Below are 13,947 nucleotides of genomic sequence, written 5' to 3' on the forward strand. Positions count from 1 at the left end.
CAGCTGTGACCCGTGGGTGTGACGAGACCTCGAGGGACCGGCCATCTTCAGAACTGCACGACGCTTGTCCAGCACGACTCCCGAGTGACCCTCAACTGAGTGCTTTGGGGTAAGAGAAGCCCCGACCCTGAGCAGCTCCAGCACCGAAGTTCAGCCCCCCTGCATCCACGAGATCTGCGTGGGGCCCTTCTGCTCTTTGCTGCCAACCGCGTTGTCCAGGTCGCTTGCCCGTTGGCTAGTGGCCCTCTCACGACGCTCCACGACGACAACTACTGCTGGTCTGGTTGCTCCAGACTAGCCCTTGCTCCCCTCCAAAAGAGGAGCACCCTGGACCCTCCTGGTCCACTCAAGACGCCATTTTAGGTCCACCGCGTGGGCCTTGCATTTGCCAAGACTTGTTGCCCAATCCTGGGTCCAGCGACGTCGACAGCAAGAACCTTCGTGGGACAGCTCGCACCTCCATCCTGGTCGCCGACAACGCCTCCTGGTCCAAGAGACTGCAGAGCCCAGCAGCGCCCACTCACCTGGCTGGGGTGACTTCGTCCGGTGCCATCCTGGTGCCCACTCAAATCACTGGCTAGTGATTCAGAACTTGGTCCCCTCTGCTTACAGGTTTCTTCTTCCCTGATCCAGGCTTGGATCACTCCGAACTTTCTTCACTGGCCGCCTGCCAGCAACTCTTTCTTCAGGCTCCTGGATCTTCAACGAGAGTTTCCGACGCAACTTCAACCCTATGCAGCCGCAGCCCCTGGGCTAGGTAACCTGAGTACTCCGGTGCTCCAGCATAGTCCAACACCCTAAGTGTTCGGATCCACTCTTGTTTTCGACCCACCTAGTCGGGTTCGCCCGAGAACAGTAACTTTGCAACTGCTAGCCTCCATAGACTTTTTCCCGCCTTACGCGTGAGAGTTCCCACTCTGCACACGACGTCCACAGGCCTCCTGCATCTAATCCCAGTGTTTAGAATTGTAGGCCTAGCGATTTCTAAGTCTAGAAACGTATTACTTACCTGCTAGCAAGTTTGCATTCCACTTACTGAGTATAGGGTTTTTCGTGCCCCTCGGGCATTTGTGTAAATTGTGCGACTTAAAGTATTTTCTTACGAGTTTTGTTGTGTGCTTAGCTCCCTGACTCATAAAGAGTTCAGGGTAGTCTTGTTATAAATAAATATCTGTTTATTTTCATAACAACTTGTGTGGTGTCCTTTCACTTGGTGTTCAAGGGGTAATGTGATGGTAAAACAGCTGGCTTAACACGCCCTCTAGAGTCTTAGCCTTAGACTGCTCGTATCCATGCTACTAGGATAGCTGGTCTATAAGGTTGACTTACAACCAATCATCAATAAGGGTTGTTTGGACTGATACATAGTGATCACTAGAATAGTGAGCACTGCATATCAGGCCAACTTCTCACAAGACCCACCACCGGGGTTGGTATTGCTGGGGTATCTATTCTAAGGTAAGGAATCTATCACTAACGTGTCTCTTTCAGATGCACAAGTTACTACTTGTGTAACAATATATCTGTAAGAGACATTAGTTAGTGATAGATTCCTTACCGACCCACCCATCCTCCCCATTCTGCGAACCGATATCTATGGTTAAGGTCATCCCCTTTCAGGGCCCTAGTTTCAATGGCACCAGTGTTGGTTATTAACATGGCTCTGCGTCTCTGGTGCGGAAAAGCTGTGTCTAAGAACTGACGTCAGCACGCGGAGGCGGCGTCTAAGTACTCCGACGACGTCATCACGGCGCCCACGATGCCGACGACGGACGCGGAGCCGCAGACGACGCCTACCGACGCACAAGGGTACTGCTACGCAGAAAAATTCCGGATCCAGTCTGACGCCTGGGGATATTCTAAGGTAAGGAATCTATCACTAACTAATGTCTCTTACAGATATATCGTTACACAAGTAGTAACTTGTGCAACAAATCACATAAAGAGGAACTTGATGCATATCCCTGTAAACTGTTGGAGCTACAGGACAAGAACATGGAGCTACGCTATCAAGTAGAGCATAAAGAAAACCGGTTTGGGATGGCTAATATAAGAAGCAAAGGTGTTCTCCTACAGGGCCGCTGAGGGGGGCCTGGAGAAATATGTCTGCAGGCTCTTCCACTACATCGCTTCAGATCTTGCACCAGAGGATATCGTATTAGATAGAACACCCTGCTAAAACACCTGGTATGCCTCAAGACATTTTGACATATCTACATTATTACACACATAAGGAAATCATCATGGCAGATGTACGAGACCCAACTTCATAGACTTCGAGTGCACCAGGGTTTGGATGTATCAGGACCTTCCTTCCATTATCCTATAGCATTATCGCCTATTGAGAACTATTACAGAAGTCATGACGGAGAAAATAATTCCCCATGTTATAGGCATCCATCCTGCCAAACTTTGTGAAACTGTGAGACATGAAGTGTGCTCACCTTGGAGGAAGCAAAAACAGTGTTGAACATTGATAAGCTGCAATCGGATGAGCCCTCTCATTCCCCTCCACAGAGTCCATCACACACATCCAGGGGCTTCAGAAGTTCCACACAAATGAAGAAGATGAGACCAACCAAACCGAAGTGGAGAGCCATAAAGAATGAGCAGCTCCACCTGTCAGGGTGGGCCTCAGCCAGGCACACCAGTTCTGGGGGTTCGCCCTTCTCTGCACAAGTCCTCAGACCAATAGGAAAGATATTCTTCATATATTCATATACTTGGTACTTAGAGGTGTCCACCAGTAGCCAATTAGGAAAGTACCAAAGTACCATAGTCAAATTTAGGGAGAAGGCACAGTGACTGTCCTAATTAGGAGGATCCCAATCAGACTAGTCCAAAACCCACTGACACCAGTCAAAAAGTGGGAGTAACTATTCTAGATGGGATCCTACGCTCCTACACCCATGCTATCATAAGGGTGTAGTGAAATGGTCCTATTCTGCACAGACTTAAGGAGAACTGACTACTTACCACTATCTGTTTCATTTTTTTTCTCTGCGCCTCACTGTGTCACCCTCCTGGATGAAATAGACGTCAGGAGGATGAAAAGAAGAAAGAGGAAGTTGGCAGAATCACTGACTTCAATTCTATAGGAAACAACCTATAGGAAACAAAACAAAAGAATTTTATAAAACTAAATAAAATATGCCATCATTAAGAAACGTATTCAGCCTCCCGCTTCTTTTTCTGCCCATCCCTCCCACAGAGGCTCACACAAAACCCTGCTATTCACAGACCTGTGTGTGTACCACCCTGTCTTCCTGCGCCCCTTCTTGCAGAAGTTAGTTGGAAATACACTCAGCCCCATTTTCCTCCCAGATGTTGTACCCCAGCTCCAGTAAATCTGAAGACCAAACATACACAGAAAAGAAAGTGTTTATATCTAGTAATGTGATGGGAGACTACATAGCGCCTGACAAAATATATGCAATCTGTTGGGACTGGTTACATTAACTTACCCTTCCTCAAAGCAATTTTTGCGCTTTTGACTGTTTTCTTGAATATTTTCAATAATACGTAATTTTCTATTTTTTCTTAGATTTGGGGTCAATGCCTTTACCCCCACCCCCGCCTTCTCTGCCTGCACCTTCTTCTCCTCCTCCTCCTCCTCCTCCTCCTCCTCCTGCGGCAGGTAAGAAGTCTCTGTTTTCAGTCGCATCCAGGAAAAATCTTGCTTACAATGTAAAGAAGAAAACACAGTTTACAGTGTTGAATACTTATTTTATAAACTAGACTTTAGGGCCTGATTCATAAAGGTAACTTACACTTTTGAATAATTTAACAGTTTTGTGTAAGTTTACTATTTGCTGATATACACAAACTGCATGTTTCTACAATTCAGTTATGTCCTTAGAACCCCATATGAAATAATGTTGAACTAAATTACAGTATCTAATAGACTTCTAGCTGCAGAATCTGATACAGACATCTAGCCACAGATTCCTTAGAATATCCCCAGGCATCAGACTGGATCCAGAAAACTTTTTCCCTAGCAGTACCTCTGCCCGCTGGGAGGCGGGGGGAGCACCCCCTGCCCCCTGTCTCTGTCCTGACATCATCCAAGGAAGTAACGTCAATGGAGCCATATAAGACCACCCTGGTGTGCTGATGTCAGTTTTCTTCTTTTCCACATCCTAACGCGGATCTGGGAGAAGCGGTACCTCTGGCCAGTTTTGTTTTTTCAGGCCTTCTCAGCGCTTTTTCGCATCTGGAACAGTGTATCGATGCCTGCGGGCTTCAAATCGTGCCGGTCCTGTTCGCGGCAGATGTCAGCGACGGACCCACACAAAATCTGTATGTGGTGCTTGGGCGAGCACCACAACTTCATGGAGTGCGACGCCTGCCGGCGGCTGAGACCAAAGTTCCTGAGGGAACGACGAATGAAGTTGCTGTCTGCCCGGATGTCCCGATCGGAACCCTCTGGGCGCCAGTCTCCCTCTCCAGCGGATGGCTCCAAGCGGCGCCAGTCTTCCCATAAGGAAGTTCCTGTTAGGGGCAGGTCCCAGAGTTGTGACCGCCGTTCACCCACCTCAGGAAAGCACCAGAGGAAATCGCAGAAGTCATCAGCTTCACGTCGACATGACATCGGGGCCCGCTGTTCCCGGTTTTACCAGACAAGGGCTCCCAGGAGTCGACCCCCGCATATCCACCATTTGCTGGTGCTGGGGCAACTTGGACCCAGATGGAGGCCTACTGCAGGGCCCTGCAGGCCGTCTTTGGGTTGCTCCCTCTCTCTGGCACGCCTTCGGGGCCCATAGGGTGGGGTACGGACTCAGGTTGGGACTCAGCTGGCAGGTTTACCCTTGATGCCAATCGAGTGCCCTGACTCTGATTCCGAAGTCACTGTAACGTCAGGAAGCTCTCCAGAAGAGCATCCCACCCAGACGTCCAGCCCTCCTATAGCTCCTTCACACAGCCCTGCAGGGCTCCCTGCGGCATCGCTGGATGCGGCTGCAGAGCGGAGCCCAACTCCGAGTCAGCTCCATCTCTCCCGGCATGTTTCTGCCTCGGGAGACGTTCGATCGATGCCAGTCTGACAATCATACTTCTGAGGTCGGCAACAGCGACATGACGCCGTCTCGATGCCGATCGACTCTGGTGCCATCCCCGACTATTCCTTTATTGGTGGAGGGCGTGGATCAAGTGGATTCCCCATCCCCAGAGTCACTTCCTCGTTCTCTGGAGCGAGCACCCATGGGGAATTGGCCGGCTCCTCATTCTGCTGAGCCCCTTTGGTGGACGGATTAGCTTACATCCGTCCCCTATTGATGATTTGCTATCACCACCTCGTAGAGCCAGGGAGGCTAGTGAGAGGTTTGCAAGGGCAGTTTGCAGGGCTGCGGATATTTTGCAGATGTAACCGCTCTCTGTCTCTAGGCCTTCAGATCCCTTGCTGGATCTTCTCCACCAGGGCACGGTGGGAGTGGAGCCTTTGTTACCATTTGCAGGGTCATTACATGAGATCCTTCTGGGGACTTGGGTGCGGCCCTTTTCCAGGGACCCCATGGATCGTGCTATTGCACATCACCATTGCCCGGCTACCGATGACTCTGCCTGTTTGTCCCTCCTCCCTGGGGCTCAAGGACTCATAATCCAGGCATCTCTCTTCCTCCCCTACTCGGTTGGATCCTCCCACTTAGGAGTCTAGGTGGTTAGAGTCATGTGACCGCAATGTGTTTGCGTCCACCAGCTGGGGACTCCGGTCCCTGAACACATCCTGTGAGTTTGATTGGGCTACTATTGCCCTCTGGGATTCTGTTGAACAACTCCTACCGTCCTTGCCAGAGAGCCCTTGTGCCGATATGGACCGGCTGCTTCGTGATGGCTGCGACTTGGTGCAGTTTTCCATCCGAACGGCCATGGACAATACTGACTCCGTGGGTTGGGCTAAGGACAGGTCAGTTGCTCTGCATCGCCATGCGTGTCTCCGCGATGGCGTTTTCCAGAGAATGTTTGGGAGCAACTCAGGGATCTGCCATTTGATGGGGTCAATCTATTTGATGACCATGCTGATTCAGCAGTCTGGCACCTCATGTCTATATTCCCATGACATCCCTTGGGTTGATACTCATGGTGGATTTTGATTTTGTGACAGTGTTGTCACTGTTTGCTGGCACCCGTAGCTGGGCCCCAGTCGTTCTCGGTTGTCTGGCTGATTAGCCGTGTTTCCCCTCTGCTATGCAAGAGGGTCCCATGTTTCTTTACCTTACCCCTGTTTATCCCTTTTTTAGAGCCTCTGCCTACGAGCTTGACTCAAGAGGGTCCCTTGTTTTTATAGGGATTTGCCTTACCCTGTTTGGGGTAATAGTTGGCTATTATATAGCTGCTATTCCTTGCCCAGGAAGTTTTGCCAGTTCTAGTTTGTCTCTTCCTACTGTTGTAGGAAGTTCCCTCTGGTAAGAACCATAGAGTTGGTGTGTGTTCGAAATGGCCCTTTTTGCAGGGTCATCCCTAACCTTTTTGCCTTCCTCGTGGATTTTTCCTGTTCTGTTTTGTCTGCTTTATGACTCTGGGCACTTTACTACTGCTGATCAGTGCTAAATCGCATATGCTCTCCCTGTTTAAATATGACTATGAATTGGTATATCCGTGATTGGCCTATTTGGGTTACCTGTTAGTCCCTAGTAGTGTGGCCTGTGTGTGCCCGGGGCTGGTATCCCAAATACTGCTGGTGGGCCTGCAGCACTGGTTTGTGCCACCCCCAGAAGCAGCTTGTAAAGTGTACCTCAGACCTGCCACTGCAATGTCTGTGTGCAGTCCAGAACTGCCATCTTGGCTGTGAAGTACCCACACTTCCCAGCCCCTGAACCTTCCCTTGGCATCATATCAGTCACCCCTATGGCAGGGTGCACTGTGTGTGTAAGGTAGGGCATGGCGTGATATGTGTTTCATGTCCTGGTAGTGAATTACACCCCATTTCGTTTTTCACTACGGTAAGGCTAACTGTTCTCCATAGACTAGAATGGGCAGTTTGATTATTACATCTTATAATCCTAACTGACCCAAGGAACAAGGTAGAAAAACTAATTTAGTATGCCTGAGCTCAGAATATTAAAATACATATTTTAGTAGCGGTTATTTTTCTATTTTGTGTTTGAAAATACCACTTTTAGAAAGTAGGTATTTTGTTGCCTACGCCTTCCAGTGTGCTCTGCTGTTAAGTGTATTGGCTGTCTGGGTTTAGAGGGGCAAGGCAGGCTGAGTCAGACCTGGGTTGAATAGAGAGATCTGCATTGGGTATTGGGAAGGGGTAGCTCCTTGACCTGAATAGGGCTGTGCCTGGCAAGGTGAATGCTGGTTCCACCCCCTACTGTGCGTCTGATGGCAGACCCCTTCTTTCTGAAAGGAATAATGCAGCCTGGTAAACAAAGTGCTCCAGGACTGAGCAGAACTGGTTTTGGCTGGGTTCAGTGACTAGTGACTTTTTAGAACAAAGACTTTTGGGGTATAAATATATGTGTAAATTTTGTATTGCTCCTGGATGTCAAGAAGAACCTCTGTCCGTTTCACTGAAGGAATCTGCAGGAGAGGACTGTCCTGGTGCTTGTGTGCTATTTCTTGGACTGGCCTGCAGTAGTTCCCCCTGTACTTGGAAGAACAGGGAAAAGGACTTTGAGAGAACTTTTATTTTGCTAAAGCAATCACCCAAGGGCTAGAAGAGAGCTAGCCTCCTGCTGGAGTCACAGGCACATCTGAATCCCCCACCAGCCTCCTGATTCCTCCCAGCGAGGATTTCTATCTGAAGGTGAAGCCCCTGTGAGTTCCAGGGCCTCTAGTTCTACTCCAGAGAAGAGAGTGCTGAAATTGTCGCTGTGAGAAGTTAGCCTGGTATATGATGTCCACTATTCTAGTGGGCACCTTGCACCAGTCTAAACGACCCTTATTGATGGTGGCTGTAAAGTCAACCTTCTAGACACGCTATCCTAGTGGTAGCATGGACCAGCAGTCTTAGCCTAAAACTTCAGAGAGCATGTGAAGCCAGCTGTTTTACCATATATAATCCCTTGAATACCAAATGAAAGGACACCACACAATGTATATATCAACTATATATCTATTTATTACTAACACAACCCCTCTGCACTCTTTATGAGGTCAGAGATCGAAATACATCACAAGTTACTCATTAGGCATACTTTAAGTTGCACAAATACAATTCTGCCCTAGGGGTCTCACAAACCATATACTAAGTAAGTGGTATAAGGACCACTTCAGGAATATGGGTGATGGGTGTGAGAAGTTGGCCTGGTATATGATGTCCACTATTCTAGTGGGCATCTTGCACCAGTCCAAACGACCCTTATTGATGGTAGGTTATAAAGTCAACCTTATAGAAAGCTATCCTAGCGGTAGCTGTGGAGAGTAGCCTTCAGGCTAAGACTTGGAGACAAGTTAAGCAAGTTGTTTTACCATTTATAATCTCTTGAGTACCAGACTTTCATTCTGTGAACTCGGCGTTTCAAGGCTCTCGATTTGAGCAGAGCGCCTCATTATGGGGGAGCATTATTAGCAATACGGCAGATACTGAAAAAAGTTCTATGGAGCAGATCCTGGGCCTGGAAGCTTTGAGTTGAGGTGCCGCATCGTTGCTGAGGCTTTTAACTAACCTGATCTTTCTGCCCTGGATGCTGGGGGCCGTGAGGTGCTTGCTGTCTGTGGCTGGCGTGGAGGGCGCTGGCTGCTCGGGAGACGTGCCGGATCAACTGAGGGACTTGAAGTCCCTGGAGTCCGCTGGCTGCCCACACACCTGGTTCCCTGCCTGAGCACCGCCCCCGACTATTGACGCTTCTTAACCAATTGCCACACCCGCTGCGCGGGAGTGTCCCAGGAGAAGCCCGGGCAAAGGGCGAGCCATCTGTGGCCATCCGGGGCCAGAGGATGCCGGGCTGGGCCATCCCCCTAACTTCACCAACGTGGACTGGGACTCAAGCTCAGTTAAGTGAGCCGGATATTAGTTAAAATATAAATATTCTTGCTAGTATTGGCGTGGGAGTAACATTTTATCCTGGTACCCACCAAGTACCCTTATCTGATCTGGTTGAAATTTTGTATTGTGGTGTTGTTATCGTCATTCTATTGCTACTTCAAATAATTATATCTCCCGAGGTGCACTATCATGACGTGTAATGCAGGAGGAAAGTTGTGCCAAGTAGCATTAGAGGAACTGTTACTGGAACTTTGGACCAGTTTATCACAAGAGCTGCAGTCGTTTTAGAACGCGAAATAGCACTAACGGAAAAAAGATTATCATTAGAGCCAATATTTTCTAAAAGATCCTCGCTGGGCACCATTAGGGAAGCTGTAACCCCGGAGCGGCTATCCGTATATCAACCTAAGGATGATAATTGGTTGGACACTAGCATAGAGTCAGCTGGATCTGATGGGTCCGTTGTTTGCACCCCAGTTAATTCTACTAGGGATAGCATAGCAACTTTAGGAAATAGGAAGGGAGAGATGCGTACTTCCACTATCCCTAGCACTCGAACCGAGCAAAGACCTAAAAAGGATACAAATGTAAACACGAAGACTGGGAAAAGAAAGCGTGGGAGAGGTGCACAAAAGGGCAGATGCCCAAAAGTCATTCAAACTACCAATTTAGAGGGGGATATGATTAAACCCACACAATTGTCAACTAACAACGTGCCTCCTCGGTTGCCTAATAAAGACCAAGGTAAACGGATATTTGAGCTGCCACAGCGCTCGCCGCTGGTAGCCCAAATTCCTGACTGCCTCCTGGGACATATAGAACATCTTATGAAGTCACTGATGTTACCTCTATTTGAAAAGATAAACTTAATTAACGAAAATCTGGGGAAACTAGAAAGAATTGTCACGGCTAACTTGAATGCACTGGAAAAAGCTGTGGGCACTATACTGGTTTCTGATCGTACAGTACAAGAAAGAACAGTCCCAGAACTTAATGGTACTCCAATAGTTACCCCACAAGAAAAAGATTTTAGATCGACTGGACAACAAAAACATACTGATAATGAGGGTATTACAGGGGCAAAGAAGATAAACCAATTTAGTGGTAAGGGAGTAGAAGTGTCTGGGTGTGATGGTAGAAAGGAGATGGTAACCTCAATGTAGGAGAGTAGGGTCTGCTTTCCTATGGTCACCCCACTTTTTTGCTTTTTGCTTCACTGGTTTTCGACTTAATGTGGCTGTGAGCCTGCTAATCAGACCCACAGCCCTGCTGTTCTCTCTCTAAATTCAACACCATGTACTTTAGGTACATCACCAATCGGTATTTGGGTCACTCTTGTGAGTCCCTGTACAGTGTGCCATAGGCACCCAGGGCATAGAGGCACCCAAGGCCTACCAGGGGCTGCAGCATATCTTTTGCCACCCCTGGCTGGCCTTCCAATTTGACACAACTGGCTGATCACTCAGCTGGGGCAAGGTGGTGTAATCACCCCTTGCTTAGATATAGTATTCCTATATCTACCTTTACATATAGACACATATGCACCTATAAGTCACTCCTATGGCAGGCCTTAACAATCCTGAAGGCAGAGTGCTTGGTTGTATGTGAGATGGTGCTCTAGCATGAGCTGAGCTTGTCTGCAGCTTTCGGAACCATGTCCTTATAGCTGTTCTATGATATTGCCATACCATATACTCTTAAGTGCATTATAATCCTCGCGATTATTGCTAACTTTGGTTTGGCTTTATCGAAACATGTCGTGTAAGGTGTCATACGCTTTGGAATACTACCCCCTCGCCAGTTTTGGTGACGGGGGTAGCATTCCACCCTTCTAGAGGGAGAAGACATGTTATTTTCCTTAAACGCGGTTAAAATCAACCAGAGCCCCAGCATCACAAAATGAATGCTGCTGCCATAGACACAAGTCTGACCTCCTGCTGCTGGGAGCCCTTCCAGCACGGGAGGCTTGGACAATAGGTTTCCTGTCACAGGGAGGTGCTAGCACCACCCCAGACAGGAGATAGTGGATTGGGGCAGGGGGGGGATGAAAGAAACGAGACATGCCTGGGGCGCACAAGGTGCCCCATGCATAGGCCAGTTCAAACCGGTGCTGGGGCACCCAGCCCCAGCTCTGGCGCGAAACTGGACAAAGGGGAAAAGGGTGTAACCACCCCCTTCCCTGGTCCCACCCATAGGAGGGACCTAGCAGGTAATCCAGCCCCTTGATTTGAAATAAAGGTAGGAGCTGCGTCCTAAGACATCAGATTATCCTGACTGAAACTTTGATACATAACTCTGGACCTTCTACCATCTACTTTACAAGAAGATACTGAAGAATCTCCCTTGTGGCCAAGGAGTGGCCATCCTGCGCAAGCAGGCACCATCAAGCGCTCAACGACTTGCTTTGTCCGACGCTTCCGCCGGAGCCCGACCACAGAGCCTGACAAGACCCAGACTCCCAGACTTCCTTCAGCCCGATCCACAGCCACAGCAAAGCTGAGACCAGTGGAGGCGACATGAGACGTGGGACCGGCCATCTTGAAAAGACTGCGAGACGCTTCCCGTGCAGCTCCCAAGGCACCCTCGAAGCTGTGCATTGGGGATTGAGAAGCCCCAGCCCCGAGCATCAACTGCACCTAAGATCACCCCTCCACAGGACAACCTGCTCTTAAATCAATCACAGACATCCATGTGGCCCCCGAAGGCATGATGGCGGCCGCTTGAGCGGCCGGTGCAGAGCAGGTACGGCGAGGACGGTAATCTGGATGAAACCCCTCTCAAAACGTACTACCGAATAACCCATCGCGCATAGCTGGCATACCTTGCTTAAAGGCTTCTCTTGGCGCTGAAAACGGTGAAATGTGGCTGACTCTCGCGCGGCTCGGGTCTTCGAGGCGGCGTTTCAGGGCTGTGCTGCGGGCGCTGGAGGCTGTCATTCCCGGCTGCCGCCTCGAGCTGAGAGGTGGGCGGAGTCAGCTGCCGAGTCGAGAACAGCCGCGGAGCTCGCTTCGGTGTTGCTGTCAGTGGAGTCAGGAGAGGAAGCAGAAGTCCATCTGCTCTGGGAGTAGCTATCGAGCAGGTTTTCAGCAGCTGAGGGACGAAATGGCTCCTAAACAGAACCCCAGCTCAAAGTCAAATAATGCCAGAAAGAAAGCTGCAAAAGATGAGACAGAGGTCTTAATAACGGACCCCATTCATGGAGAAGAGCTTCCATTACAAAACCAGCAAAGAAAGAGACAGCAGGGGGGCCCCAAGACCCGGTTAGCTTCCGCTACTGTTTTGGAGCTACAGGTAAAGGCCGGTAAGGAGAAGGGGGAGAATGTTTTGGGGGAAAGTGCTCCTTTGGTTGTACATGATTTACCTGGGTACTCCGATATACCCCTTATTCCTCAAGCACCAGGGGGAGATCCCGTGGAAGGGACACCTATTGCAGCAGGTTGTATTAATGAGACACCACCTTGTAGCAATACAATTTTGGAGAATGCGAGCGAAGAGATACCCAGCACATTAGAAACCCTGTTAGAACCCCCGGCCGGAAATGAAGATATGATTGAGGGGGGAGCAGCAGGAGCTATCGGGGAAAAGGAGAATGATCCTAGTGAGGCTTTCTTCTCAGTCTCTAAAGGCGGAGGTGAGTGGTCTGAAGAGGATGAGGAGCACAGCTCTGGTGAAGAGTCAGACTCTGACCCCGATCCCGAGAGCGACATGCCAGCCACTGCTATGAAAACCAAAAAGGCTGCCTGGGGACAAGAGCCAAAGCAAAGTGAATTAAGCTGGGACCACTCCTCTGCCCTCCCTTTAATTGGTACCCCCCTGATGGAACAGACACAACTATCCCTGTTGGAGTCTATACACCAAGAGATTTTGGCTCACAGAGAGGAGACGCGCCAGGATAGCCGGAAATCGCAGGCTGCGATGAGGAAAATGCAGGGAGGGGTGCGGAAACTTTCTAAAGCTTGTGCCGCTACAGGAGATAGAGTGTCGAATCTGGAGGAGCGTGTGGTAGCAACAGAAACCGAGGTGGCAGGTGCTGTATCTAAGGTCGAAGCTCAATGCTCTCAGGTGTTAGACATACAGTGGAAGTTGGAAGAAATGGAAAATCGGCTTAGAAGGAACAACCTGAGAGTCTTGGGAATTCCGGAGGGAGCCGAAGGTTTGGACATAAGGGCTTTTATCATCAAACTGTTTCAACAAGCCTTCCCGGAGCTTTCAAGCTGAGACTGGCCCAAAGAACTACAAAGAGTGCACCGATTTCCTTTCAATCAGAGAAGGAGCACCAAGGAAGGGGATAAACCCAGAGCAGTACTGATATTTCTGGGTAATTTTGTCCTTCGACAGGCGATCGCGGATAAGGCTAGACCTGATGCCAGGAGGAATGTAGATGGGGTGTTGTTTTTTGTTCGCCCAGACTTCTGCCACGCGACTGTGGAAAGACGATGGCGTCTTAGGGGGTTGATAAAACCCTTTCAAGATAGGAAACTTCAAGCCTATCTGATTAACCCTGCACAGTTAAAGATAATCAATGAAGGGAAAACGATGTACTTCTCCTCAGAAGTGAAGGCTAAGGAGTATCTAGACAGCCTGGGCAAATAGATTTTGATAAACTGGCAGTTTCATTGATTATAAAGGTATAAGGGTATTACAGGTATAATTTCTTTCATGTTCCTTTGCCTATAGGTTAGGGTTCTCAATGCGTCAGACTTTTCAATGTACACTTGAAGGTTTTGTTTTTGTTGGGGGGTTTTGGTGGTTTCTTTTTTGAATTGTATGTCTAGTTGTCCTCGCCGTAAGCTATGCATTTCATCGCATGCACAGACTAGATCTGTGCGCCTCACAGGGTGGAGGGTGGGGGGTAGAGATGAAGGGGTTGGGGGGTAGGGGGTGGGAGGGGTGGGGACGGGGGGTGGGGGGGTGGAGGGGTGCAGATGGTCGAAAATGAAAAATGGGAATATAAAATGCATTACTGTTTTGATTGATTTGTCCGGACAAAAAGAGCAATCAAATATGGGTAATAG

The 13,947-nt window shown here is 49.1% G+C and overlaps 1 protein-coding gene across 1 annotated transcript in view; it reads left to right on the forward strand.

The window, feature by feature from the left end:
• The window catches only part of LOC144768685 (uncharacterized), a 9,047,330-nt gene that overhangs the window by 6,867,958 nt on the left and 2,165,425 nt on the right, over positions 1-13,947 (forward strand). Inside the window, exon 55 of the mRNA XM_078652515.1 lies at positions 3,545-3,637. Within this exon, the coding sequence (XP_078508641.1) occupies positions 3,545-3,637 (93 nt within the window). The remainder of the gene's footprint in view (positions 1-3,544; positions 3,638-13,947) is intronic.

The sequence above is a fragment of the Lissotriton helveticus genome, chromosome 7 (assembly GCF_964261635.1).
Source record: "Lissotriton helveticus chromosome 7, aLisHel1.1, whole genome shotgun sequence".
Classification (NCBI taxonomy): domain Eukaryota; kingdom Metazoa; phylum Chordata; class Amphibia; order Caudata; family Salamandridae; genus Lissotriton; species Lissotriton helveticus.